The 26,098-nt window shown below is 45.2% G+C and overlaps 2 protein-coding genes across 9 annotated transcripts in view; one reads left to right on the top strand and one right to left on the bottom strand.

Moving 5' to 3' along the window:
- Window positions 1–7,861, bottom strand: part of KIF24 (kinesin family member 24) — a 90,723-nt gene extending 82,862 nt beyond the window's left edge. For 2 of the 4 annotated variants that reach the window (XM_077965807.1, XM_015117533.3), the window contains exon 1: window positions 7,650–7,853. The gene's annotated coding sequence lies outside the window, so the exon portion shown is untranslated. Of the gene's footprint in view, window positions 1–7,649 lie in introns of all 4 variants that reach the window. The other 2 variants (XM_077965808.1, XM_077965810.1) reach the window with 2 other exon arrangements.
- A 236-nt stretch (window positions 7,862–8,097) lies between these two features.
- On the top strand, window positions 8,098–21,653 carry NUDT2 (nudix hydrolase 2). 5 transcript variants are annotated; one of them, XM_015117379.3, is made up of 4 exons: window positions 8,098–8,145; window positions 16,691–16,826; window positions 17,010–17,145; window positions 21,074–21,653. In XM_015117379.3, exons 2-4 carry the CDS (start codon window positions 16,692–16,694, stop codon window positions 21,388–21,390), a joined length of 588 nt encoding a protein of 195 aa, XP_014972865.3. In that variant the 5' UTR covers window positions 8,098–8,145; window position 16,691; the 3' UTR covers window positions 21,391–21,653. The 5 variants fall into 5 exon arrangements, with proteins under 5 accessions (XP_014972865.3, XP_077821248.1, XP_014972866.1 ...); XM_077965122.1 differs by having other exon boundaries at window positions 16,674–16,826; XM_077965121.1 differs by lacking the exon at window positions 8,098–8,145 and adding an exon at window positions 14,491–14,528.
- The last annotated feature ends 4,445 nt before the right edge of the window (window positions 21,654–26,098 follow it).

The following is a 26,098-nucleotide window of genomic DNA, read 5'->3' as shown; positions in this document are numbered from 1 at the left end:
GATGAGGTCTCCCTATGTTGCCCAGGCTGGTCTGGAACTCCTGGGCTCAAGCAATCCTCTTGCCTCAGCCCCCAAAGTGTTGGGATTACAGGCATGAGCCACTGTGCCTGTCCTACATTTTATTTTTGTAAGATCTTTTTAAAAGGAGTCCTACAGCTAGCCAGGTCAATAGAGATAATCTAATCTGTAGCTGATCTAGCCTATAATATTTGGTCCATGAAGGATTATCTTCATATTTTGCAGTCTGGCTTACAAAGTGTTTAAAAAAATTTTTTTTCTATCCTGGCTAACATGGTGAAACCCCGTCTCTACTAAAAATACAAAAAACTAGCCGGGCGTGGTGGCGGGCGCCTGTAGTCTCAGCTACTTGGGAGGCTGAGGCGGGAGAATGGCGTGAACCCAGGAGGCGGAGCTTGCAGTGAGCCGAGATCACGCCACTGCACTCCAGCCTGGGAGACACAGCGAGACTCCATCAAAAAAAATAAATAAATAAATAAATTAAATAAATAAATAATTTTTTTTAATTTGTTGTACTGTTTAAAAAATTAGGAACAATTAAAAATATACAGTTCCTGCTTTTCCTGAAAATTAAAAGATGTAGTTACATCGGGCCTGCAATTAGATAAGGAAGTAGTAGACCAAAACAGAGTAGTGGCTGTCCCTTTTAGAAGGGCATATACCCTTCTAATACACTCCATGGTTCTATCTGCTCCTAGTCCCTTTATACGAACCAACTTTATTCATTTACATTAAGAAACCCAGTACCCACTGGCAGTCACTCCCCATTTCCCCCCAACCCATCTAGCCCTAGACAAACACTAATAATGATCCCTTTTTTTTTTTTTTTTTTTTTTTTTCAAGAGATGAGGTCTCACCATGTTGCCCAGGCTGGTCTCAAACTCCTGAGCTCAAGTGATCCTCCTGCCTTGACCTCCTAAAGTGCTAGGACAGGCATAAGACACGGCACCCAGCCTAATAATAACCAATTTTAAAGAAGTTACTAACAAAGTCACTGGGACCGCTGGACTATTCAAAACTGACACAAGGCCAGGCACTGTGGCTCATGCCTATAATCCCAGCACTTTGGGAGGCCAAGGTGGTTGGATCCCTTAAGCCCAGGAGTTTGAGACCAGCCTGGGCAACGAGGTGAAACTCTCTCTCTACAAAAAATACAAAAATTAGCTAGGTGTAGTGATGTATGCCTTAGTCGCAGTTACTTGGGAGGCTGACATTGGGGAGCACTGCTTGAGCCTGGGAGGCGGAGGTTGCACTGAGCCGAGATTGCACCACTGCACTCTCCAGCCTGGGCAACAGAGTGAGACTCCGTCTCCAAAAAACAAATTAAAGAAACTGATACTAAAGAAAGTCAGCATTTTCAATCAATTTTATTATTAAAACATTTCTGTACCCCATATTAGGCATAAAGTCACTAAGAACACAAGAAATTCAGTATTATCAGTGAGAGATTAAAGGGGAAAAATACAGTATACACTTTTCCCCCTATAAGAGAACTTATTATTTCAAACTCTAGGGATTCTTCTATCTATAGACTACTGATCTCAACAGAAGACAGATGATACTAGACAACTGCTTAAAACAGCTGCTGCAAAGGAATTAGAATATATGATACTTAATAGAATTCTTACGGCAAGATGTGGATTTGGGGGTATAAATCATGTAAATTATACCCATTTTTAAAAAGTAGTTTTCAAGAAATTGTTTCTGTTTTGAACTGAAAGAAAAAATAGTTTCAAGTTTGTTTATGGTTAAGTAGCTAATGCTTTGCAATTACTACAATTCCCCTCAAGAGCCCTACAATGAGTTTAATACGTTTTTACATTTGGTGAAAAGCATGAGCAATCACCTAAAAATAAACATAACAAAATTTTAGAACCTAGTTATCTTAAACCAGTGCAAGTATTACTTTCTCTAAATATAGAGGTTTAATTTTGAAAGACTTCTCAGTAACAGGTGGTAACCAATGTTGGGTTTAAATTCAGTGCTTTATTTTTAAAATCTCGATCTGACCAAACTGCAGGAAGTTGTCGTTTTCAGATTTTTGTCACATTGCAGTCATAAAACACTTTCAACAAAATATATTTCACGTGTTCAATCAGAAAAATAACTGTTACAATCAGTTTTCGCAAATTACCAAGATGACAGAGATTCTTTCAGTCCCTTTGGGAACTGTCGCCACCATGGGACCAGGAATTATTTCCAAAGGAGTGACATCCAGAAAGCAAAGAATGACTAAAACAGTAATTTCATTCACTGTAATCAAAATTATTAACATGTAATTAATTGTGCTACCTGAATAATCTTCCAAGACTTTTTGTGATAGATGGCAATTAGTATCATCTCCCTTTTTACAAATAAAGAAACTGAGGCACAGATCATTTAATTTATTCAAAACCATGATATAAATTTGTTTTAGAAAGTGATCGGATAGCCATATATTGGCTACATAATTCTATACCACTAGTTTTATCTAATCAAATCTCACATAAGCAAGTGGCTAACTTAAAAGACTGTAATAGACGCAGTACCACCCCTCATTGCTGGTGAAATCTCAATTAGTCTCTTTGGTCTGGATGTTATGCAATATTATTAAGTGGGTTACTTCCAGAATCCCAATGTAACTTTAGTTCGCCTCGTAGTAAAACAATCTCATGGCTATGTCTTGCAGCAAAAACAGCAAGAATCACTATAAAAATGTCTCCACAGTTGAGCATCTGAACTTGTCAATAACAGAATTCATTATACCTCCTGACAAAATCTGCCCCTCCACTTCTCTTCTTTGGAAGTGGGGTGAAAATACCATTCATGCAGTCACTCAGAACTAAATGAGAAAGCATCCTAGAGGCCTTCTTCTCCCTTAATCCCAAACGTAATCAACAGATCCAGACAATTTAATCTCCCAAATAATTGCCAAATTTCTCCTCTCCTATCCTCATTCCTACCACCACTGCTCTGGCTATTCAGCCCCATATCTTCCACCTATTCATTACATATCTCATACCTGTTCTCCTGGCCTCCAGTTATGCCCCCCATCAAACCATCTTCCAGACTGTAGAGACAGATCACTCTTTTGAAAGCAGTTATAGCAATGTTGCTCCCTTATTTAAAACCCTTCAGTGGCATCTAATCACCTACACAGAGTACAAAGTCCAAACTCCTAAGGATGTCCCACAAATCCTTCTATAATCTAGCCCCTTCCTCGCTCTCCAGTTTAGTCAACTTCTTAGACCATTTTATTTCTCTGTGCATTCATTCACGTTGTGCTCTTAAGCAGCCTCCTCCACTATCATCAAACTTCCCTTTACCTGCCTACCTCTTACTGATTATAACAACAAATGAGGTCTTTTCTGGTCTCCCCCAATATGATCAGATGTCCCTTCCGTGTCTGCATCATACCTTTAGCATATCTCTATTATTACAGTTAATTATGTTAATAATTATTACATGATAATTATTTAACTATTTCCCCTAATAAAGTATAGTCTATTTCCCCTAATAAAGTATAGTCTCTTTGCGGTCAAGGAATGTGCTTGCCCAGGCAGAGCAGCTCATACCTGTAATCCCAGCACTTTGGGAGACTGAGGCAGAAAGATCACTTGAGCCCAGGAGTTTAAGACCAGCCTGGGCAACATACGGAGACCCCATCTCTATAAATAAGTAAATATATAAAAATTAATGGGGCATGGGGCATGGTGGCACACACCTGTGGTCCCAGTTACTTGGGAGGCTGAGGTGGGAGGATCACTTGAGCCCAGGAGGTTGAGGGTACAGTAAACCATGATGACACCACTGCACTCCAGCCTGGGCGATAGGGTGAGACTTCATCTCAAAAAAAAAAAAAAAAAAAAGAAAAAAGCAATGTGTCTTATTAGTGTTTTTATATGTGGGTTCTAAGACACTGCCTGGGGCCAGGCACGGTGGCTCATGCCTGTAATCCCAGAACTTTGGGAGGCCAAGGTGGGCGGATCATTTGAGGCCAAAAGTTCAAGACCAGCCTGGTCAACGTGGCGAAACCCCATCTCCACAAAAAATAAAAAAATTAGCTGAGAATGTTGGCACACACTCTATAATCCCAGCTACTCAGGAGGCTGAGACATGGGAATTGCTGGAACCTGGGAGGCAGAGGTTGCAGTGAGCCAAGATTGCACCACTGCACTCCAGCCTGGGCAACAGAGCGAGACTCTTTCTCAGAAAAAAAAATAAAAATAAATAAAACAGTGATTGGAAATAATATTCAATAATTGTTTAATAAATAAATATTCCTACACTATATTAAAACTCTATAAAAGCATTTGATATCATTTGTGGTAACAGGTGGTAGAAACTATTTATCAGGGTAATTTGATAACTTAGGAAAATTGTGACAAGAGATGGTGGTGCCCTGAGTCACTGCTCCTGGGCACCAAAATAATGCAAGTTTGTATTACTCAAATGAATTGATATGGACACAGATATGGTCACAGTTCCAAGAGGAACCTTTATCCAATCCTCAAGAAATATTTTTTGAGAGACTTGTATGAGCTGGGCCCTGTTTTATGCACCAGGAATATAAGTGAACAAAACAGACAAGTTCAGCCAGGCGCAGTGGCTCATGCCTGCCATCCCAACACTTTAGAGGCCGAGGCAGGATTGCTTGAGCCCAGGAGTTTGAGACGAGCCTGGGCAACATAGTGAGACCTCATCTCTACAAATAAACAAAATTAGCTGGGCATGGTGGTACGTGCCTATGGTCCCAGTTACTTGGGGGGCTGAGGTAGGAGGATTTCTTGGGCCTGGGAGTCTGAGACTGCAGTGAGCCATGATCACGCCACTGCAGCTCAGTGTGGACAACAGGGTGACAAAATAAGACCCTGTCTCCAAAAAAAATCCCAAAAAACAGATAAAGTCACTGCCCTCATGGCACTATTATTTTAATGGGAGGAGATAATTAATCATCAATAAGCGGTAGTTTTAGATGATGATAATCACTACAGAAGAATAAAGCCAGGTGCAAGGCTTACTTTACATTGGATGTTCAGAGAAGGCTTCATTCAGAAGGGAACATTTGAGGTGAAACCTAAAATAACTTGGAGTCACTTACGTAAAAATCAGGAAGAACAGGGTTCCACGTGAGCACATTAGCCCAAAGGTGGAAATGAGCATGGCATAATCAAGCCATCAAACATGGACAGGTTGGCTGGCATAGTAGGTGAGAAGGAGAATAGTATAAGAGGAAGGAAAGGTAGGGGCCAGATTATGTAAGGTGTACTGGGCCACATAAAAGTATCCAAATTTTACTTTTAAGTGAAGTAGAAAGTCATTAGAGGATTTTAAGTGGGGAAAGTATATGCTATGATACATGTCTTTAAAGTTCACTCTCCCAGTTCTGTGAGGAATGGATCACAGCAGGTGGGTAAAAGTGCAAAGAGGGAGATCATTTAGGAAGCTACTGCATTGAACTGACCAAAAAAATGCTGACTTGGAAAAAATGTTTCCTTTCATGAGGGTTAATCAGAATAATGTAAATTAACTGCTAAATTCAGTGTCTGGTATATAAACACTCAACAATATATTATACTATTATTATTAGTTTATACCTACAGAAAACTCTTCTTATTCAACACGATATGAACATCAAAACCCTTGAGACAGTAACTTGGGAGGTATACAATGACCACATACCCAAAGTTTAAGAAGTAGAACTCTATTATTTATTTAACAAAATGTGTTGAGGATCTACACTGTGCAAATTGTAAACTGGTTTGCTGAGCCATTATGGGGAAACTAGATTAACAGATCAGTCATCATAGAATACTAGATCTGGAAGGGATCTAGACGAGTTCAGCCCCTCACTTTACAAAGGACAAAAGAGCAGCCCAGAGAAAGAAACTGTGGTTCCCCCTAAACTAAAAAGTGATAGGATCATACCTTAGGTTGCCCCAAGGACACACTTTGAATAGCTAAAGATTTTCATTAACAATATAAAACCACAAGTTTTAAATAAATGCTATCTTAGCAGTACATTAATGTGCTATACTAAGAAAAATGTAATATGTATATAAAGCCCTGGATACAGTGCTTTGTACGGGGTAAACACTCAATAAATGGTTACTACCACTTTCAGCAGCTAAGAAAAAAGTCTGTTTGGTCTTTGGAAGGCTGAGAGCGAGTGGTCTACCTGACATCAACTACCTGACTTGATGATAGTAGAGCCACAGGAATTGTAATCTAATTCAATTCTTTGATTTTCCAGATGGAAAAAGTGAGGTCTAAAGGGGCTAAATTCAGGAGTTCAAGGCTGCGGTGAGCTATTATCATGCTAGTGCACTACAGCCTGGGTGACAGAGCAAGATCTTTTCTCTAAAAAATAAAGAAAAAGCCAAAATCATAATAATAAAGGAACTAAATGACTTGCAAAGCCACCCACAGTGAATTAGAGACAGAGACAGAGCCAAAGCCAACCCACATATAGTGGGTTTCCACTATATATCACAGATCTGCAGTTTAGCAATAAGGTAGTGTTTCAAACTTTTATAAATGGGTAACAAGAACATAGCTGCTGTACTGAACTTTTTCACTCCTTTTATTAAGGCCACCAGTGAGCTATGAATTTGACATAAGGAAGAATCACACCAACAATCAGACTGTCAATATATAATCCATGAGTTAACAACGAAACAGTCTTAGGAACGCAATTCTATCATGGACACCTGATGAATAGATGAGAGTTCACCTGAGCAGCTGTTATATGCACTTCAGTAGAGAGACTACAAAGCCTCTCTACTTGTAGAATACAAATACAAAGAAGATGCTTTAAAACATTTTCCAAAGCACACTTAAAATGTGACAATAGCTGCCGGTCACTAAGAAGCTAAACGGAGATAAACTCTCTCGGCATACAGCAACAGAATGGTTTATTTTAAGCAAAGACTAAAAGGAGTCTAATAAAATTATTGGGAGACCAAGGCTAAAAGCCACAAATGCAGGAAGAGTTGTAGCAACCAATCCAAAAAAGTTTAGCCTTTCACAAAGAGTAGAAAGGCCCGCTGCGGACTGTGGACTTTCAGGTCCTTTTGCATTTAAGATTAGGGTGGCCTTCCCCTAGCCTCGAAATAAAAAATTGTCTCTGAAGCGGAGAGACAACGAGGCAGGGCATGAAGAGGAATCCAATCTATTTCTTGTAAATTAAATTCAACTCAACAAATATTTCCTGAAAATCTACTGTATGCAAGACATTGTGAACGATGCTTGCCTTACCTTAAAGGCTTCAAAATTTTATGGGATAAGGGAAGAGAATGGGCTTCCCGGAAGTACACAACCCAAGGCCGAACAGAAGCGCCGTAAGAGAGGTGCCGCACGGTCAGGGTTATCGGTTCAAAAGCAAGAGGACATTGGGACTCAAGAGTTTAGTCTCCCAAAGTGAGAGAAGTGGCATTCAAGATAATTGCTGAAGAAAAGGCAGAGATATGGGGATGAAAGGTAGGAGAGTAGGCGAACTTTAGGAAGAACCAAGAGAGGCCAACTCCCGGTTCCTTCACAACTGCCAGTTTCCTCCCGCGCTCAGCGGACGTCACGCGCACCCCTGTCGGAGGGCAGGCGCCACGGTTCCGGACCAGACCTACCCCTCCTCTATTCTCCCCGCCCTTTCTCACCTCGGTCCAAACTCCTCGGTCTGCCCTGTCTGAGAAGAGGAGAAGACAGTGCCGTCGGGAGTGAGCCCCAAGGCCCGCAACTTAAGAGCCCTGTCAACCCGGGAGTCACCGGCGGCGGCCAGGTCGCATCTCCATGGCAACGCCACCAAGCGCCAGTTCGAACGCCCGCGCTGTGGCCCGCGCGTCGCCAGTCCCGCACCACCCACCAATGGGCATCCAAGGAATCGGTTGACGTTCGTTGACTTTTCCTCCAGAAGACCAATCAGAGGTCTGAAGAAACAGCGGGCGTAGTTCTCAATTTCCGACTTTCAGCCAATCGTTCGGCTTGAGGGAAGATCTCGCGACGTTCTCCGTGTGAGACAGGCACCCTTGAGGCGGGTCGAAGAGCCTTCTGCCAAATTCTATTGGTAGTCCCAAGCGTAACCAGGCTCTTCTGATTGGCCGGTGTACTTCCAATTTCCGTCCAAGATCCGCCTCCTGCCTCCCTCTGCTTCTGGTGAGTATGCTTAGGGTCCACTTGAATTTAGTTCTTAGTGGAGGAAATGAGCCTTGGAGCGATGGGAATCTGCCTCCGGTCTCTGCAGGGCCCGAGATGGATGTGCCCTCCTTCAAGTTGGCAGTGAGGTGTGGGCAGGCCAGGCCCCATCCGCTCTCAGGACCTCATTTTTCCTATCTGCACCGGGAGAAGGGAGGTTCCCTGACCCTGTGAGCCTTGGTTGCCCCCGTCCGAGTGGGGATGGGATGGGTCATCCAAATCCCAGAGGCGGGAGAGGTCCAGGTTTAGGGCCCAGAGGCCCTGGCGCCAAACCTGACCCTCCCTGGGCCTCAATTTCACTTTGTTGTTACCTGTTATACCCCGCCTGCTTTCCAAAAGAGATTTTATGTTTTCTAATTGCTTCAATTATTGAATGGGTAATATCGTGGCAGTTATAGCAGACGTAAAGAAAGTCGAACGAGAACCCCACCGCCTTAAAAAAAAAAAAAAAAAAAACTGAATGCCGCCGGGCGCGGTGGCTCACGCTTGTAATCCCAGCACTTTGGGAGGCCAAGGCGGGCGGATCACGAGCTCGGGAGATCGAGACCATCCTGGCTAACACGGTGAAACCCGGTCTCTACTAAAAAAAAAAAAATACAAAAATTAGCCGGGCCTCGTGGCGGGCTCCTATAATCCCAGCTACTCGGGAGGCTGAGGCAGGAGAATGGCATGAACCCGGGAGGCGGAGCTTGCAGTGAGCCGAGATTGCGCCACTGCATTCCAGCCTGGGCGACAGAGCGATACTCCGTCTCAAAAAAACAAAAAACAAACAAACAAACAAAAAAACAATGCAATCAAATTGTCAAATGTAAAACGCTATTATAAAGTCGAGGTTAAGATGAATGATGTTAGGAGTCAGGCAGACCTACATTTGAATCACTACCCAGACATCTCTGAGCCATAATTCCCTTTCTACTCCTCTGAAAAATGGCAGTAATGCCTCAGCGGGTTGTTGTGAAGATTAAGTGAAATAATGAAGGTAAAGCACTTGACACAACGCCTGGCAAGTAGTAACTTCTTAAAAAATGGTAGCTATTATCTTTATAATAAGAACAGGCAAATACACTGGTCAGTGGGTTGGTGTACTTACTGTAATTGAGTACCCAATTTTGACCAAAATTAGTCAGTTAAGGGAAAAAAGGTAATTCTTACTAATAAGGAAACAAATCCATTCTTCAAAAGATAAATTATTTTTCTAGTTTCTATATTAAAAGGAATTTATTCTGTGGGACCTTATAAGGAATGTATATACTGTGGTGAACAGTGTTCAGCAGTTTTACAGACAAAATGAAAAGTCATTTCTTTACAACAGAGAAGCTTTCTGATGATCTTTTATGACACATGGATAAGAATAACTCATGTATTTAGTACTTCTGATAATGTCAGACCCTTTCTCTATATATATCATTTATAAACTCCACAACAACCATGAAAAGTAGGTGTTAACTTTGTTTTACCAATGAGGAAGTTAAGTATCTTGCTCTAAGTGACAACTATTAACTTCAATAGCTAGGCCTTTCTGACTGCATAGACAGCCATGCTTTTCTGTGTTTCTGATTAAAGGAGGATGAAAATGCTTGGAATACCAGATAGATGCAGGGGCAGGTTGGACAGCTTGACCTACCTAAATTGGAGGGAATGTGGGCTGCCGAGGTACCTATGGTAGGAGCTATATCTTGCTCTAATAGAAAATTTTCACCGTGGTCTTGGTAGAGAGGGGAGGAGAGAAAAAATTATTTTAATAAAAATGATTTTAAAAAAGAAAATTCCCACCTTGGGAAATGAAGAGATGGGATGAGAGGATCACTGAACTTTAGATACATCTGTTCATTTATCTTATGGGTAGACTAGCACTTCTAATTCAACTTTTCCCGAACAAATGATTCACTTGCACCCCATCTTCCACCCAGGTACTCAAACCAAAGCCTTTCTCTTTCCCTTGGCTTATGAAACATCTCTCTGTCCCTTAGACAATGAAATATCAATATTGTCCATTTTACTTTGAAATATCTCTCAGATTCATCCCTTCCTTTCCTTTCTCACAGCCTCTGCCTTGATCTAACTAGAATCATTTGTTAACTGGTCTGTTGCAGTAGACTTGTAACTGGTTAATCTCTCTGCTTCCAGTCTGTCCTAATTCATTCCCCACCTTGCTTGCAGCTAGAATGTCTTTGTAAAATGTCAGTGTGACCAAATTATATCCTTGCCTAAGACCAGTCAGAGGCTTCATTGCCTACAGAATATAAACTAAGCTATTTACCAGTGAGATGTCATTTTGCGCTTGAGGGTGTTGCCCACACTCCTCCCTTTGCTGGCAATGCCTTGCATCTGCCTCCCTTCTGCCTGGGGGAGAACTAACGACCCATCAGAATCCTTATGGGGTACCTTGTTAACCTAAAGATGCTTCTTTGCTGCTTTTCCATCTTATGTTGCACAAAACACACTGTAACTTGTCTGTTGGAATGTCTTCCACTTTCACTAGTCTGTTAATCTCTAGGAAGTTGGTGCTTTGTAGTATTCAGCTTCATATCTGTCAATCCTTCACACTGTCTGTCGCATGGGATACACACAACAGACATGAGATGAGTCAACAAAACCCCTTTAGGGTTTTTGTTTACTCCTAAAGGCTTTTGAACCCCTAAAGGCTTCAGGCTTTAATGTTACAATTCCCCAAGTTAGCTTTCTAGAATTGTACAGCAGATGGCAGTAATAGGCTGCTTAACAAATCCCCTTCACTAAGAATGATTTTTGTCCCAACCTTGTCTGACTTTGGCCTTATCCTAGAAGCCAATATTTATGCCATTATAGGTAAAATCTCCTGTTTCCTCCCTCAGCCAACAGCAAAAATAGAAAAATGACTCAGCAGCTTCATCTCTGCAAGAAGAATGGAGTGGCAGTTGTCCAGGGAAAAGTGCATTTGAGGGAATATTTTCTTTGTCTCAATTTATTCATGGTAGTTGGGGCTTTTCTTTTGCATTTCTTTTTTTTTCCTTCTCTTCCTTTTGTTATTGTTCTCACAAGAAAGAGCTTTACTCATGGGTGGGTGCCTCATTTCTGTCCACTCCAAAAGGGAAGAAAGAAACTGGCAAATTGGAGAAAAGATAATTATGATGTGGGAGGTGAAGGAGTAGTCACATAGAATTGCAGTCACATAGAACTGCTTGTGGGCAGGCAAACAGTTGGCCTTCCTCCTCATTTGGAGGAGGGCCTGGGCAAATTTTCTGGACACTAGTGCCTTAAGTTAAGTGGAACATGTGGTTTTAGGTTCCTGCTTCCCAGAAAAGAGGAGAGGAGGCATAGAAACCCTTATGAGACAGGTGCTATTAGGAGCCTGAGGCTACATTTTACCCCTCCTTCAGAGTCTCCTTCGGATACAGGACTTAACGTCTACGGCCCTCTCCCCCCAACTGAAACCTTTTTGGTGGAAATGATCCCAGCTTGACATCTTAACCTCCAAATGAATATAGATTAAAGACTGGGAATTTGGGGCCAGGCACGGTAACTTGCACCTGTAATCCCAGCACTTTGGGAGGCCAAAGTGGGAAGATCGTTTAAGGCCAGGACTTCAAGACTAGTTTGGTCAGCATAGCAAGACCCCATCTCTACAAAAAAAGTGTTTTTAAAATTTCGCCAGTTGTGATGGCTCCTGCTTGTAGTCCTAGCTACCCAGGTGGCTAAGACAGGAAAATTCCTTGAGTCCAGAAGGGATGCAGTGAGCCCTGAGGCTGCAGTGAGCTGCGATCATACCATTGCCCTGCAGCCTGGATGACACAGAGAGACCCTATCAAAAAAAAAAAGACTGGGAATTTTGAAACTGGAAATGATTTTATAAATCATTTGTGTCTGTCCTCTCCCTAAGCCCTACTCTTTCATGGTGAACAGAGCTATGATAAGGACAAAAATTATAGACTTTGGAGTTAGACTTACTTAGATTGAGATCCCACCATTTACAGACCAGCTATGCCCTTGTGCAAGTATTTTAACCTTTTAAAATAATATCAGTGTCCTTGTAAACTAGATACAATAATGCTTCTCTTGAAAGGTCGTTTTGAGCTTTAGAAACAATAGTTGTCAAAAGTCTTGCACAGTATAGCTGGCACAGTATATATAGATGCTTAATTGATAACGCGACATGAAATGCTGTTTTTGCTAAAGGGATATTAGACTATGGAGAACAGGTCAGAGGGAAAATTTGGAGAGCTCTACCTGAACCTAAAATTACATTTCCGAGAGCTTTTTACAGTTACTCTAATTAATTTGATGAAAATATTGAAACAAACAGCATAGCCATGTATTTGTAAATTCTTTTTTTGGTACCTAGGTCCCAAACCTCCTAGGCTCTGAGGGAATTGTATATATGGAGAAAGCCAAGAATATTTTTCCTTAGCTTCTGGAACCTTCTGATGACATTGAGGGTTTTTGGTTCAGGTTTTTTCTAACCACCTCAGGCACTCTGCCACTTTTTTGAAGTGTGAATTGCCTGCTGTCAGCCTGGAGTTCTCACCTCCGCAATCCTGGCTGCAGGCATATTTGCATATTGGATGCTGTGTTCTTTAACCCCCTGAGGTTTGAATCCACTTGGAGTCTGTGTGTGAAAGCTGGCTACTTTCAAACCCGTGGACAGTTTCAGCTTTGTGGTCTCCAGAAAAACAGAAAACCCCCAACAATAGCTCCATTCACTTTTATGTAAATGGCACTCTTCAGGAAAACACTGGGCTATTTCCCAGGGCCCCAGAACATACTCAAACATTTGTTTGAGTGGGAGGTGGGGAGAGAGTTCTTTTGAGTCAATGAACATCTGTTCAGAACTGCTGTGCTGGGTCCCAAGAAAACAGAGCTTATAATCTGGCTCTTCCCCGCCAGAGGCAGCAGCAGAGATTTACTATACTAGGTATATGCGCTTGTGGTGGCATTGTACTGTGTCAGTTTAGCTACACTGGATTCCCAGTGTCCTTCCCATCTGCTTCCAGGTGAGGGTTGTCCACAAGAAAATTTCGTGAGAGATTTGGAAAGCTGAATTGAAGTAGCGGCCGGTACACTGTGAAGGACAGAGCTGCGTCTGTACACTGTGAAGGACAGAGCAGGGTACCAGGCATGGTGGCAGTGCCTGTACTTTCTCTCTGATCTGCTGGCTCACCTTGTTGGTGAAGGTCATCACACAGCCCCCAGCACCCCCAGCTCCTACTGAATTTCCTCCTTCAGCTCCTCTGAGTCCTGGGCCATGTGTGCAGTCAGCTTTGTAGCAGAGGGCTCCGGCTTCTCCAGATCACCTGAGTCGCTGAGCTTGCGGCCAGTGAAAGGAAGCTGTGGGTTTCAGTTTGTCCTCATGAGTTCCAGTTGTCCTTGTAGATCCCAGTTTGTTCTCAGAGGTTCCAGTTTGTCTTTGTTCTCTTCCACCTCACATCCAGTTTTCTTCCTAACTGCTGGCCTCACAGACTTCAGGCCCAACACCAGGTGCAGAGGCGACAGAGTTGCATGGATTTCTCCGCCAACTTCTAAAGATACACAATGTCTACTCCTTATAATAAATCTTTAGTTTTCTGTCACTCATAGCATTTGCTTCCCTGATTGAACTTTTAAGTTTGTTCAAGCCATGTTAAGGATGCAGAACATGGAGTGATTAAAGCCAGAAAGTTTCACAAAGGAGGTGACATCTGAGCTGCTTCTGACGAGTAGGAGGTTGTGTGTATAGAGTGGGTAGGAGGAATTCTAGAGAATAGTTGGCTCAAGTCAAGCAATTGAAAGAGTAGTGAGGAGTTCTGTATTTCTAGAAGAACTGTTCTTTCCATGGGTCCAGAATATAGGTGGAGAATGAGCATCTGATCCTAGCTCTTCTGGCCCCATTGAGATGAACTGTTAGCTGATGTGGTTCTTAGATGTAGTCATCCCTAATATACTGGCGTCCACTGAAATACATTCTTGCTAGGGTATACCCTTGTCACTACCCTAAGATTCCTCCCCCACCCCACCGCTGCTCTCCTCTCCCCAGTGGTTCCATGTGGCCAACGCAGGCTTGTCTTTCTTGGCTCCCCATGCAGGCATCTTTGCTTGTCCATGCTGTGCTGATGGTGGCAGTGGCATGGAGTTCCTGTCTTAGGCAGGGCACTGTGCCCTCTAGTCTTGGATCCCTAAGCTTATTTAGGGATTCTAACATTCATTCCATGGGACCTGAGGCAGGAGCAAGGTACCCTACATCTATAACTTTCTAATGCTTTTTGAACATCTTTGTAGGGAGGGCATGGGATTAGCTACCTGTTTCTGCCTCAGCCATGGACCAATAATATGAAATCTTTGTTCACCAGTTCTACAGTGATGGGGTGCTTCCTTTTGGCTTCTGGAATGGGGTAAGATCTTGGCATAAACAGGGAGTCCAGGAAAATAGAACATGGTGTTTAATGAAAGCCTACCACTTTATATATGATTTTGTAAACTCAAACAGGGATTTCATTATACATACTATTCAGAACTATCTTCTTTTCATGTGTCTAAAATTTTTCTTACAAGCAGCACATTAGGCTTGACCTAATTTTTTTTTTCTTTTTCTTTTATTTTTGAGACAAGGTCTCACTGTATTGCCCAGGCTGGAGTACAGTGATGCAAACATGGCTCACTGCAGCCTCAACTTTCCAGGCTCAAGCAATCTTCCCACCTTGGCCTCCCAAGTAGCTGGAACTAGAGGTGCATGCCACCACACCTGGCTAATTTTTTTCTATTTTTTTGTAGAGATGAGGTCTCACTATGTTGTCCAGGCTGGTCTCAAACTCCAGGACTCAGGTGATTCTCCTGCCTCAGCCTCCCAGAATGCTGAGATTAAAGGCATGAGCCACTGAACCCAGCCTTGACCTCATTTTTTTAATGGCTTCATACTATTTCATCATATAGATATACTGTACTTTTTGCCCATTCCCATATTGATGGATATTTGTTTCTAGCTCTTTTCCTTTTTGATATTGCAAACAAAGTTGTAGTGAACATCATTGTGTGTACATCTTAAACCTATTTTTTTTTTTTTTTTTTTTTGAGACAGAGTCTCGCTCTGTCGCCCAGACTGGAGTGCAGTGGCCGGATCTCAGCTCTCTACAAGCTCCGCCTCCCAGGTTTTACGCCATTCTCCTGCCTCAGCCTCCCGAGTAGCTGGGACTACAGGCGCCCGCCACCTCGCCTGGCTATTTTTTTGTATTTTTTTAGTAGAGATGGGGTTTCACCGTGTTAGCCAGGATGGTCTCGATCTCCTGACCTCGTGATCCGCCCGTCTCGGCCTCCCAAAATGCTGGAATTACAGGCTTAAGCCACCGCGCCCGGCCTTAAACCTATTATTTCTTATGTGAGAGTGGCTAGAAATGGAATTGCTGACTCTTAGGGAATGTGCATTTTATGTTTTGATAATTATTGTCAAATTGCCCTCCTAAGGGGATATGCGAATTTACTTTTCTACCAACAGTATATGAGAGCACAGATCATTTCAGAAATCCCCTTTCAGATTATTTCCAATCCTTAAAAACTTTTGTTACAGGTTTGGAAAAGCTTGGAAAGATCTTGGTGTTGGGTTTGGTTTTTGGTGAGAAACTGCTATTCTCTAGAGTAACATTACCATCTGTTGGCAGTCCTGAGAATTGCCCTGGAGTAGGTTTCTGTTTGGGCCTGATTTTTATGCCTTTGACAGCTGCAAACTCATCCTGATTGAGCACCAGCAAAGGGGCCATGGAGGATAGCAACTCCTGCTCCAGCCACCCTCTCTGCATCAGCTCTGCTACCCCCGGGCACCAGGAATGTCAGGCAATGGTGGCATGTGCCTGTATTGCCAGCTGCTTGGGAGGCTGAGGGGGAGGACCACTTTCTTTTTTTGTCTTTTTTTTTTTTTTTTGAGACAGAGTCTTCCTGTGTCGCCAAGCTGGAGTGCAGTGGTCCGATCTCGGCTCACCACAACCGCAACCTCCACCTCCCGGGTTCAGGCGATTCTCCTGCCTCAGCCTTCTGAGTAGCTGGGGTTACAGGCACGTGCCACCACGCCCGGCTAATTTTTGTAGTTTTAGTAGAGACAGGGTTTCACCATGTTGGCCAGGATGGTCTCGATCTCTTGACCTCATGATCCACCCGGGGGAGGACCACTTCTGTCCGGGAGTTTGAGGCCATTCTAGGCAACATAGTGAGTCCTGTCTCTTAAAACAAAAAATGGATAAAATAAAAGACTAAAAAAATATCAGGCTGGGCATGGTGGCTCATGCCTATAATCCCAACACATTGGGAGGCTGAGGTAGGTGGATCACTTCCTGGGCAATGTAGGGAGACCCTGTCTCAAAAGAAAAACAAAAACTCAACGAAATATTTTTTTCTCTATGAAGTTACCCTCCTCCGTAGATGACCTCTCTGCATTGTCAGAAACCACATTGCTGGGGGGCTGTGCGCTTCAGGGGCTCAGGATATGGGCTGGGGCAAATGGGGTTATGGGTTTGATGATAAAACTTGTACTGCTTCTCTCCCATTCCCAGCATCTCTCTTGTTTCAGTATGTTTGCTTCTGAGGATCTCCAGTGGCATAACAAATGCATGCCAGCCCTGTTTTACAGGGAGCCCTGGAGGTGTTGGGATAGAGGCCACATTGAACTGAGGGTAGTTGCCAAGGTCCTGCAGTTACACACAAAGGTCAGTCTCTGATTCCTGGATGCCCTCCATTGGTCCTGGGCATGCTGCCTTTTTCTGTGGGCTATGAGATCACAGTTAGCTAGTCTGTGCTACTGTCCAGCACCAGATTGCTACCCCCCAGTATGGAGCTTCCTATTTTGTGTAACTTCCCAATATTCTGTATCTTCTTTGTTAAATCCTTAGGATAAGACCATGGCCCTGAGAGCATGTGGCTTGATCATCTTCCGAAGATGCCTCATTCCCAAAGTGGACAACAATACAATTGAGTTTTTACTGCTGCAGGCATCAGATGGCATTCATCACTGGACTCCTCCCAAAGGTAGACGCCAGAGGGGCCACCTCTTGGGAAACTGCCAAGCGCTGCTCAGAAATCTACCCAGCCAGGCCCTCCCCAAGGCTTGATTCCCAGTGACTATGTAGCAAAAGGGGGTAGGGAAGGTAGGAGCCTTGAACCTTTCTACATACAAGCTCTCTAGACCAGGCCAGAGTAGAGCTGGAAATAGAATTCTGTGACTGAATTCCAGGGTGTTTTTATGAGTATCATTTGCCAGCTCTCCAACCTCTGTGGTGAATGGCTGGGTAAGAGAAAAGCCAGTGGGCAGGGAATTGGGGACCTTGAGGTTGACTGAGTTGTATGCCCACCTCTCTGAGCTTTGGGTTTTTCATCTGTCAAACAAGGGCTTGATTAGAAAATCCTAAGGTTTTGGGCAGGCACATGCCTATAATCCCAGCACTTTTGGAGGTCAAGGTGGACAGATTGCTTGAGCCCAGGAGCTTGAGACCAGCCTGGGCAAAATGGCAAAACTCTGTCTCTACAAAAAATACAAAAATTAGCCAGGCATGGTGGTGCACACCTGTAGTCCCAGCTACTCAGGAGGCTGAGGTTAGAGAATAACTTCAGTTCGAGAGATCAAGGCTGCAGTGAGCCGAGATCGTGCCATAGCACTCCAGCCTGGACAACACAGCCTGTCTCAAAAAAAAAGAAAATCCTAAGTTTTCTTCTAGCCTGTCTCTGATTTCATTTGATCAATTTCCTTTGACTCCTAGTTCAGTGTCCCTATCATTAGGTTTTTCTTTTTATTTATTTATTTTTTGAGACGAAGTCTCTGTCTCCCAGGCTGGAGTGCAGTGGTGCAATCTCAGCTCACTGCAACCTCCCCTCCCAGGTTCAAGCAATTCTCCTGCTTCAGCCTCCCGAGTAGCTGGGACTACAGGCACCCGCCACCACACCCAGCTAATTTTTGTATTTTTAGTAGAGACGGGGTTTCACCATGTTGGCCAGGCTGGTCTCAAACTCCTGACTTCAAGTGATCTGCCCGTCTGGGCCTCCCAAAGTGCTAGGATTGCAGGCGTGGGCCACTGCACCTGGCTGGTTTTTCTTTTGAACTAAACACAGAGAGTATGACTTCTACAGTGTTTCTGAACATAGTTGTATTTTGAGTTGGAGCATAGAGAAGTTGGGCTCCCTGATCATAGATTCATCTGCGGATTGTGGCAGGAGTGGAGGAGTGAGGGGATGGGCAGGGCCTTCTTAGACCAGGAGGCTGTAAAGATTATGGAGACCTTGGAATTGCAGCTTGACCAGCTAGCTACCTGTGCCTTGAGTCTATCACTCAGCACTGAGGGTGGAGTTGGCCAAGTCTCCAGAGGAAAGAACAGTGAAGACTACTTGGCCTTAGGCCAAGCCAACATCTGTTTGTAAGCTGGCCAGTTTTCATCCACTAGTACTCCTGACCCCACCTCCAAGAGTCAGAAAGCTGCAGTCATTTAGTCCTGAAAGAGAAGCCAGGCTGTGTAGGCAGAAATGGGAAAAAGGAGCCCTTCTTAGCTGAGGCCATTGGGATGGTTTGAGTTGGGAGGGACAGACTGTGGCTCAGGTGCCTGCTGGAATGAGGAATAGCTCTCAGACAGAAGGAAGCAGGGACTTTATTTTTTAAATTATTTTGTTATTATTATTATTATTTGATAGAGACAGGGTCTTACTATATTGCCCAGGCTGGTCTTGAACTCCTGGGCTCAAGTGATCTGCCCAGCTCGTCTCCCAAAGTGCTGGAATTATAGGCGTGAGCCACCACACCTAGCCGAAAGCAGGGACTTTAAAAGGGAGTGGGGTTAGAAGGGTTGGACAAAGATCTAGGATTGAAGGAAAATAAGGAAATGGGAACAGGAAATAAATTTTGCATGTTTGAGTTGTACTGGGGAGAAACAAAGTGAAAAAAGAGACAGAAGCTTCACAAATACTGTGAATAGGAATAGTCACACTTGTCTCCAGATCACCTGAGTCACACTGCCTTGTTCCTCTCTCTACCTGATGTCAGTGGACCGCTCCTAATCCTTTCCTGCTTCAGCAGAAGCTACCCTGTTAATTAACACTGATGGGCAGAATACTGAATAGATGCCCCTGGGAGGGGTGTGCTCAGGGACTTCCATACACCTCTGAGGGTAGGTGGGACGTCCAGAATCAGTATCACCCGTCACTAGCAGCATCCCTCCCACCTTGCTCCCCCGATGCATTACCTATCTGTCTTTGTGTACACCACTATAGGAGGTGCTTGTGCAGAGAAAATTCCCTAGAAGCCGTAAGCTAGAATGGTTTTTAAGTACTAAGTTTCTGGGTTTTTTTGTTTGTTTGTTTGAGACAAGTCTCCCTGTGTTGCCCAAGCTGGAGTACAATGGCACAATCTCGGCTCACTGCAACCTCCGCCTCCCGGGCTCGAGTGATTCTCCTGCCTCAGCCTCCCAAGTATCTGGGATTACAGGCGCCCGCTGCCACGCCCAACTCATTATTGTATTTTTAGTAGAGACAGGGTTTCACCATGTTGGCCAGGCTGGTCTCAAACTCCTGACCTCAGATGATCCACCTGCCTCGGCCTCCCAAAGTGCTGGGATTACAGGCATGAACCACCGCACCCGGCCCCTGGGGAGTTTTTTGTGCAGCAACTGGCTCTGGGCATTGTAGACCCCTGGGAAGGAGGAGGGCCCCCAATCTCCAAACCAAGGAGGGAACAACTGAGAGATTCTGCTCCCCATGAGCCTGTGAGCCAGGAGGCCTCCCTAGAAACTTACTGGAGCCAAGTGTAGACAGAGTCTGCCAGACCCTTCCCAGTCCTTGCCCCCTCTGGGGAAGCTGAGGATTTGTGGGAGGGGCCTAGAGGTAAAACTGAGAGCTGTTTCAGCCTGCAGAGCTTCAAGTTCTCCCACAGCAGTTTCTTGGCAGCTGTCTTCTTGGGTTTGGGTGTTGCTAACATATTTTCTTAGAAGTGGTTCTCAGCTGGCCCTTAGTCTTAAGTTCCCATCAAGGGTTTCCCTATGAAACTGAAATCTGGCCTTGCCCAGTAAGAAAGAGGAAAACAATTTGGAAAAAGCCTGGTAGCTTAATGGAAACAGCTGCTCATTCAGCTGTGCAGGGTTTTGAGCCTGTCTTTTGGCCCTGGAATGTCAGGGTCCACCTGCAGACAATGTTAAGTCCTCACTGGATTGTAGGCAAAGTACTTCCTCGTCAGCTAACTTCCACTTGTTAAGAAAGGACTTCCCCCTCCTTGGAAAAGGTCACTTTAAGGTCTCCAGTAGAAAAGTGATTCCTTAGAGCATGGGATGAAGAAAGTTCCAAAGAATAAGAAAGCAGACATCTGAAGAAGGTCATCTCATACCATCAAAGAGCAGTATTCTAAACCTGACTTGCTATACACATGGTCTGTTTCACTCTCTGCAGAGAAGATGGAGTGGGAAGGTGGGATTGCTCACACCCCAAGAACTAGACACTACCTGCCCTATACCCCCTTCCCAGGCATGTTAGGATATTGCCAATCTCCAGGCTTCCTTTAGCCTAGGAACACCTAGAAAAGTCACTGAATGGCTGGGTGTGGTGGCTCATACCTGTAATCTCAGCACTTTGGGAGGCTGAGGCAGGAGGATGACTTGAGGCCAGGAGTTTGAGACCAGCCTGGGAAATACAGTGAGACCCCATATTTACCAAATAAATAAATAAATAAATAAAAAATTAGCTGGGCATGGTGGCACATGCGTGTTGTTCTAACTACTCAGGAGGCTGAGGTGGGAGGATCACTTGAGCCCAGGAATTCAAGGCTGCAGTGAGCTGATTGCCCTACTGCACTCTGGCCTGGGCAACAGAGTGAGTCCCTGTCTCAAAACAAAACAGAAAAAAATATATATATAGTCTGGAAAATCCAGCTTTGGGAACTTTGGAAGATTTCCTCCTCCTTTTCTTCCTATTTTCTCCTAACTAGGCCATGTGGAACCAGGAGAGGATGACTTGGAAACAGCCCTGAGGGAGACTCGAGAGGAAGCGGGCATAGAAGCAGGCCAGCTGACCATCATTGAGGGGTTCAAAAGAGAACTCAATTATGTGGCCAGGAACAAGCCTAAAACAGTCATTTACTGGCTGGCAGAGGTGAAGGACTATGATGTGGAGATCCGCCTCTCCCATGAGCACCAAGCCTACTGCTGGCTGGGGCTGGAGGAGGCCTGCCAGTTGGCTCAGTTCAAGGAGATGAAGGCAGCACTCCAAGAAGGACACCAGTTTCTTTGCTCCACAGAGGCCTGAGCTGACTGGAGCAGAGTCATTTGCTTCAGTAGGATCCTTGTGGGCCTTCTAAGATGAAGCCACCCTCAGGTCCAGGGAAGGTTGTGCTAGTATTTGGCTCATCACAGCCAAGAGCAGATAGATTCGTGAAATCGGCTCAACTCCCAGATGAGAGCATGCAAAAATCTTGGCTGGGTGGAAAGGAAGGCAAAGAGTAAAAATAAAAAAGGCCAGGCCCAGTAAGTGTACCTTGTATTTTATAAATAAACTGCAAGCAGCTCAAAGTTGTCCTTCTAACCTGTTGTGTTTATTTCTTGGACTTTTGGCATTGGTGGGAAGAAGAAAGCTGAAGTGAATCAGAGTTCTGACCTTAACCAGAGGGAACTCTGTGTCCATACAGTATCCCCAGAGAACTTAAGAGCTAGGGATTCCAAATGGAAGAGACCCAGCACTGCCAGGATGGCTCTCTTGCCTCTGGAATGCCAAGCACACCCACCCCATCCCCACCAGTGGCCCTGAGACTTTGTGACCCACAGTCAGGATTTCCAAGTGAGTGGGACTGGAGTGCAGGAATTGGGTCTGTTCTACTCACTAATATATCTTTCACCAGCACCAGGCACATATGTTGTAAGTACTCAGTAAATATTACCTTAAATAGGGCTGGGCACGATGGCTCACACCTGTAATCCCAGCACTTTGTGAGGCCGAGGTGGGCGGATCACTTGAGGTCAGGAGTTTGAGACTAGCATGGGCAACATGGTGAAACCCTGTCTCTACTAAAAATACAAAAATTAGCTGGGGGTGGTGGCACATACCCGTAATCCCAGCTACTCGAGAGGCTGAGGCAAAGAATCACTTGAACCTGGAAAATGAAAGTTACAGTGAGCTGAGATCGTGCCACCCCACTCCAGCTTGGGCGACAAAGCAAGACTGTCTCAAAAAATAAAAATATTACCTTAAATAATTAGAGACTAGATAGGCATGGTGGCTCATGCCTATAATCCCAGCACTTTGAGAGGCCGAGGTGGGTGGATAACTTGAGGTCAGGAGTTTAAGACCATCTTGACCAACTTGGTGAAACTCTATCTCTACTAAAAACACAAACAGCTGGGCGTGGTGGTGCACACCTGTAATCCCAGCTTCTTGGGAGGCTGAGGCAGGAGAATTGCTTGAACCTGGGAGGTGGAGGTTGCAGTGAGCTGAGATGGTGCCATTGCACTCCAGCGTAGGCAACAGAGTGAGACTGTCTCAAAAGTAAATAAATAGGCTGGGCACGGTGGCTCACACCTGTAATCCCAGCACTTTGGGAGGCCAAGGCAGGTGGATCACCTGAGGTCAGGAGCTCAAGACCAGCCTGGCCAACATGGTGAAAACCCGTCTTTACTAAAAATGCAAAAATTAGCCTGGCATGGTGGCTTATGCCTGTAGTCCCAGCTACTTGGGAGGCTGAGGCAGGAGAATCACTTGAACCCAGGAGGCGGAGGTTGCAGTGAGCTGAGAGCCCACTGCACTCCAGCCTGGGCAACAGAGTGAGACTCCACTTCAAATAAATAAATAATTAGAGATAGGAGGAATTTTGGACTCCCCGAGTCACAACAGAGGAGGGACAGGCAACCCTGGACCCCCAGGTCAGTGACACATGCACTCTGTGGTCTCAGCCCAGGCCTGCCTCACAGGGTGATAAGCCTTGTCAACATGACTAAGGTCACTGGGAATGAGACAAGCCCAGACCCAAAGGAATCTGCTGGGCCACCCAGCAGTCATATCACTACACCTGTGCATTCCTCACCTGAAGCTGCCTTCCCCACCCTCAGCAAAACCTCATCATTAATGTTTTTCTCTTTCTATCTACTTTTTTTTTGTTTTGTTTTGAGACAGAGTTTCGCTCTTCTTGCCCTGGCTGTAGTGCAATGGCACGATCTCAGCTCACTGCAACCTCTGTCTCCTGGGTTCAAGTGATTCTCCTGCCTCAGCCTCCTGAGTAGCTGGGATTACAGGCGCCCGCCACCACGCCCGGCTAATATTTTGTATTTTTTAGTAGAGACGGGGTTTCACTATGTTGGTCAGGCTGGTCTCGAACTCCTGACCTCAGGTGATCCGCCCACCTTGGCCTCCCAAAGTGCTGGGATTACAGGCGTAAGCCACCACACCCAGCCCTCCTATCTACTCTCTTTGTCCACAACTCCACTGTAAGACCCAGAGGTGCTACAGTTGGGTCTCAGCCCTGTTTTCCCTTGCTACTAGGGCTCAAGGAATGCAGGAGCAGGTGTTAGATCCCACAGCCCTTCCAGGAGCTGTTAGCAGCTGGATTCATGTGGATTTTATTAGAAAGCTGTTGCCCAATGAAGTGCAGAAGATTGAAAGCGAAGGGGCATTGGCAGAGGTCAGCCTGGATTACTAGGGTCAAGAACAGCCACCCCCAAAGGAAGAAAAGACAACTTGCCCAGGTCTTAAGCAGACTTCCAGATGTTTTTAGTCCCCAGTTCTCCGTGCAGACAGGGCAAAAGTACTAGTGAACAGGATCTTGGAGCACAGCCAGGGGTCTGAATGGTTTTGTTCCTCAACCCTCTGAGCAGCATTCTCTGAAGGAGGCCTGCTGCAGGAAGTTTTTGGAGCTTAATGTTCTTTTTCCAGGCCAGCAGGGACCACGTTGCACTGATTTAATAAATGCCTGCTGGGCAGTGGTGCCAAACCACAGACGAGCTGCCTCCTAACAAGGGCTGGCCGGCTGCGCACTCTCAGAATGGGAGGCTGTGGAATCTCAAGTCTAAGATCTCATACATCAAAGTTGGAAGGGACTTGGAAAATGACCTGATTTGGCTGCTCATTTTTATTGCTGGGGAAATTGAGACTTAACAAGGTGGATGGCCCTGGCAGTATCTATACGTGGGGTGCTTTGAGGAGTGGGTGCCAGAGGGAAGACTGCTTTAGAATATATATATATATAGCTATATATATATAGCTTCGAAGTCATTCATCTGGGCCTTACAGAGTGTTCCATTAAAATGTAGGTACTTCGGTTAAGAGGTCACCTGTAAGTTGTATTCTTTTCTTTTTTTTTTTGAGAAGGAGTCTCGCTGTGTTGCCCAGGATGGAGTACAGTGGTGTGATCCCGGCTCACTGCCGTCTCCGCCTCCCTGCCGTCTCCGCCTCCTGGGTTCACGCCATTCTCCTGCCTCAGCCTCCCGAGTAGCTGGGACTACAGGCGCCCACCACCACTCCCATCTAATTTTTGTTGTTGTTGTTGTTGTTGTATTTTTAGTAGAGATGGGATTTCACCTTGTTAGCCAGGATGGTCTCAATCTCCTGACCTTGTGATCCACCCGCCTCGGCCTCCCAAAGTGCTGGGATTGCAGGTGTGAGCCACCACCGCGCCCGGCTGTAAGTTGTATTCTTTGCAGAAATGATTGACAGTGGGGTGGGACTAAAGCATGTTATGGGAGGTGGATGAGGGTGGGAGAGAGAGAGGAGCTGAGATTGGGATGTAGCAGGTGAGTAGGCTTTGACAACATCACCACTTTGCTTTTGGCCAGTGGGGCTTGTTCAATCTGAACTCAGAGGTGCCAGAGCATTACAAAGTCCAGCTCCCATGCCCTACCACCCCCCTTTCAACTGGCAGAGCAGCACTCTGCCGATGCTGCACTTTGGGTTAGGCCAGGCCTCAGGGAGACCTCAGCAGAGTTGCACCAGTTCAGGAGATGCTTCCATGTTGAAGTTTTCCTCCAGAGAATGGTGATGGTCAGAACTAATCTAAAATTGGAGGAGAGCCCTGCCCCAGCCCCTCTGAGGGAGAGCTCTCCCCTGGGACCTCAGCCAGTTTACCAGCTCTTTGGCTGTCAGAGTCTCAGAGTTCTAGAGTCCAGTCCTTCCCAGGTTCTTATGTTCTTTTTTGTTTGTTTGTTTGTTTGTTTTGTTTTGTTTTGTTTTGTTTGAGATGCAGTCTTGCTCTGTCTCCCAGGCTGGAGTGCAGTGGCGCGATCTCAGCTCACTGCAACCTCCACTTCCTGAGTTCAAGTAATTCTCCTGCCTCAGCCCCCTGAGTAGCTGGGATTACAGGCACCCACCACCGTGCCCAGCTAACTTTTGTATTTTTAGTAGAGATGGGGTTTCGTCATGTTGACCAGGCTGGTTTCGAACCCCTGACCTCAGGTGATCCACCCGTCTCAGCCTCCCAAAGTGCTGGCCCAGGTTCTTTTATTTTTATTTTTATTTTTATTTTTATTTTATTTTATTTTGAGACAGAGTCTCGCTCTGTCGCCCAGGCAGGAGTGCAGTGGCCAGATCTCAGCTCACTACAAGCTCCGCCTCCCGGGTTTACGCCATTCTCCTGCCTCAGCCTCCCGAGTAGCTGGGACTACAGGCACCCGCCACCTCACCCGGCTAGTTTTTTGTATTTTTTAGTAGAGACGGGGTTTCACCGGTTTAGCCAGGATGGTCTCGATCTCCTGACCTTGTGATTCGCCCGTCTCGGCCTCCCAAAGTGCTGGGATTACGGGCTTGAGCCACCGTGCCCGGCCTATTTTTATTTTTTATTTTTTATTTTTGAGGTGGAGTCTCTCTCTGTCCCCCCAGGCTGGAGTGCAGTAGCACAATCTTGGCTCACTGCAAGCTCCGCCTCCCATGGCCCAGGTTCTTTATGTAGAGTTTCAGTGGATTAAGTGAGTAGGTCAAGCAGAGATTGCTGATGTGGTCATCTTTACACTCCACAGGAGTTTCCCCGGGAAATAAG

Source organism: Macaca mulatta, chromosome 15 (genome assembly GCF_049350105.2).
Source record: "Macaca mulatta isolate MMU2019108-1 chromosome 15, T2T-MMU8v2.0, whole genome shotgun sequence".
Lineage (NCBI taxonomy): Eukaryota > Metazoa > Chordata > Mammalia > Primates > Cercopithecidae > Macaca > Macaca mulatta.
The sequence above is the reverse complement of the archived record's forward strand: the minus strand, read 5'-3'. Positions and strand labels throughout refer to the sequence as shown.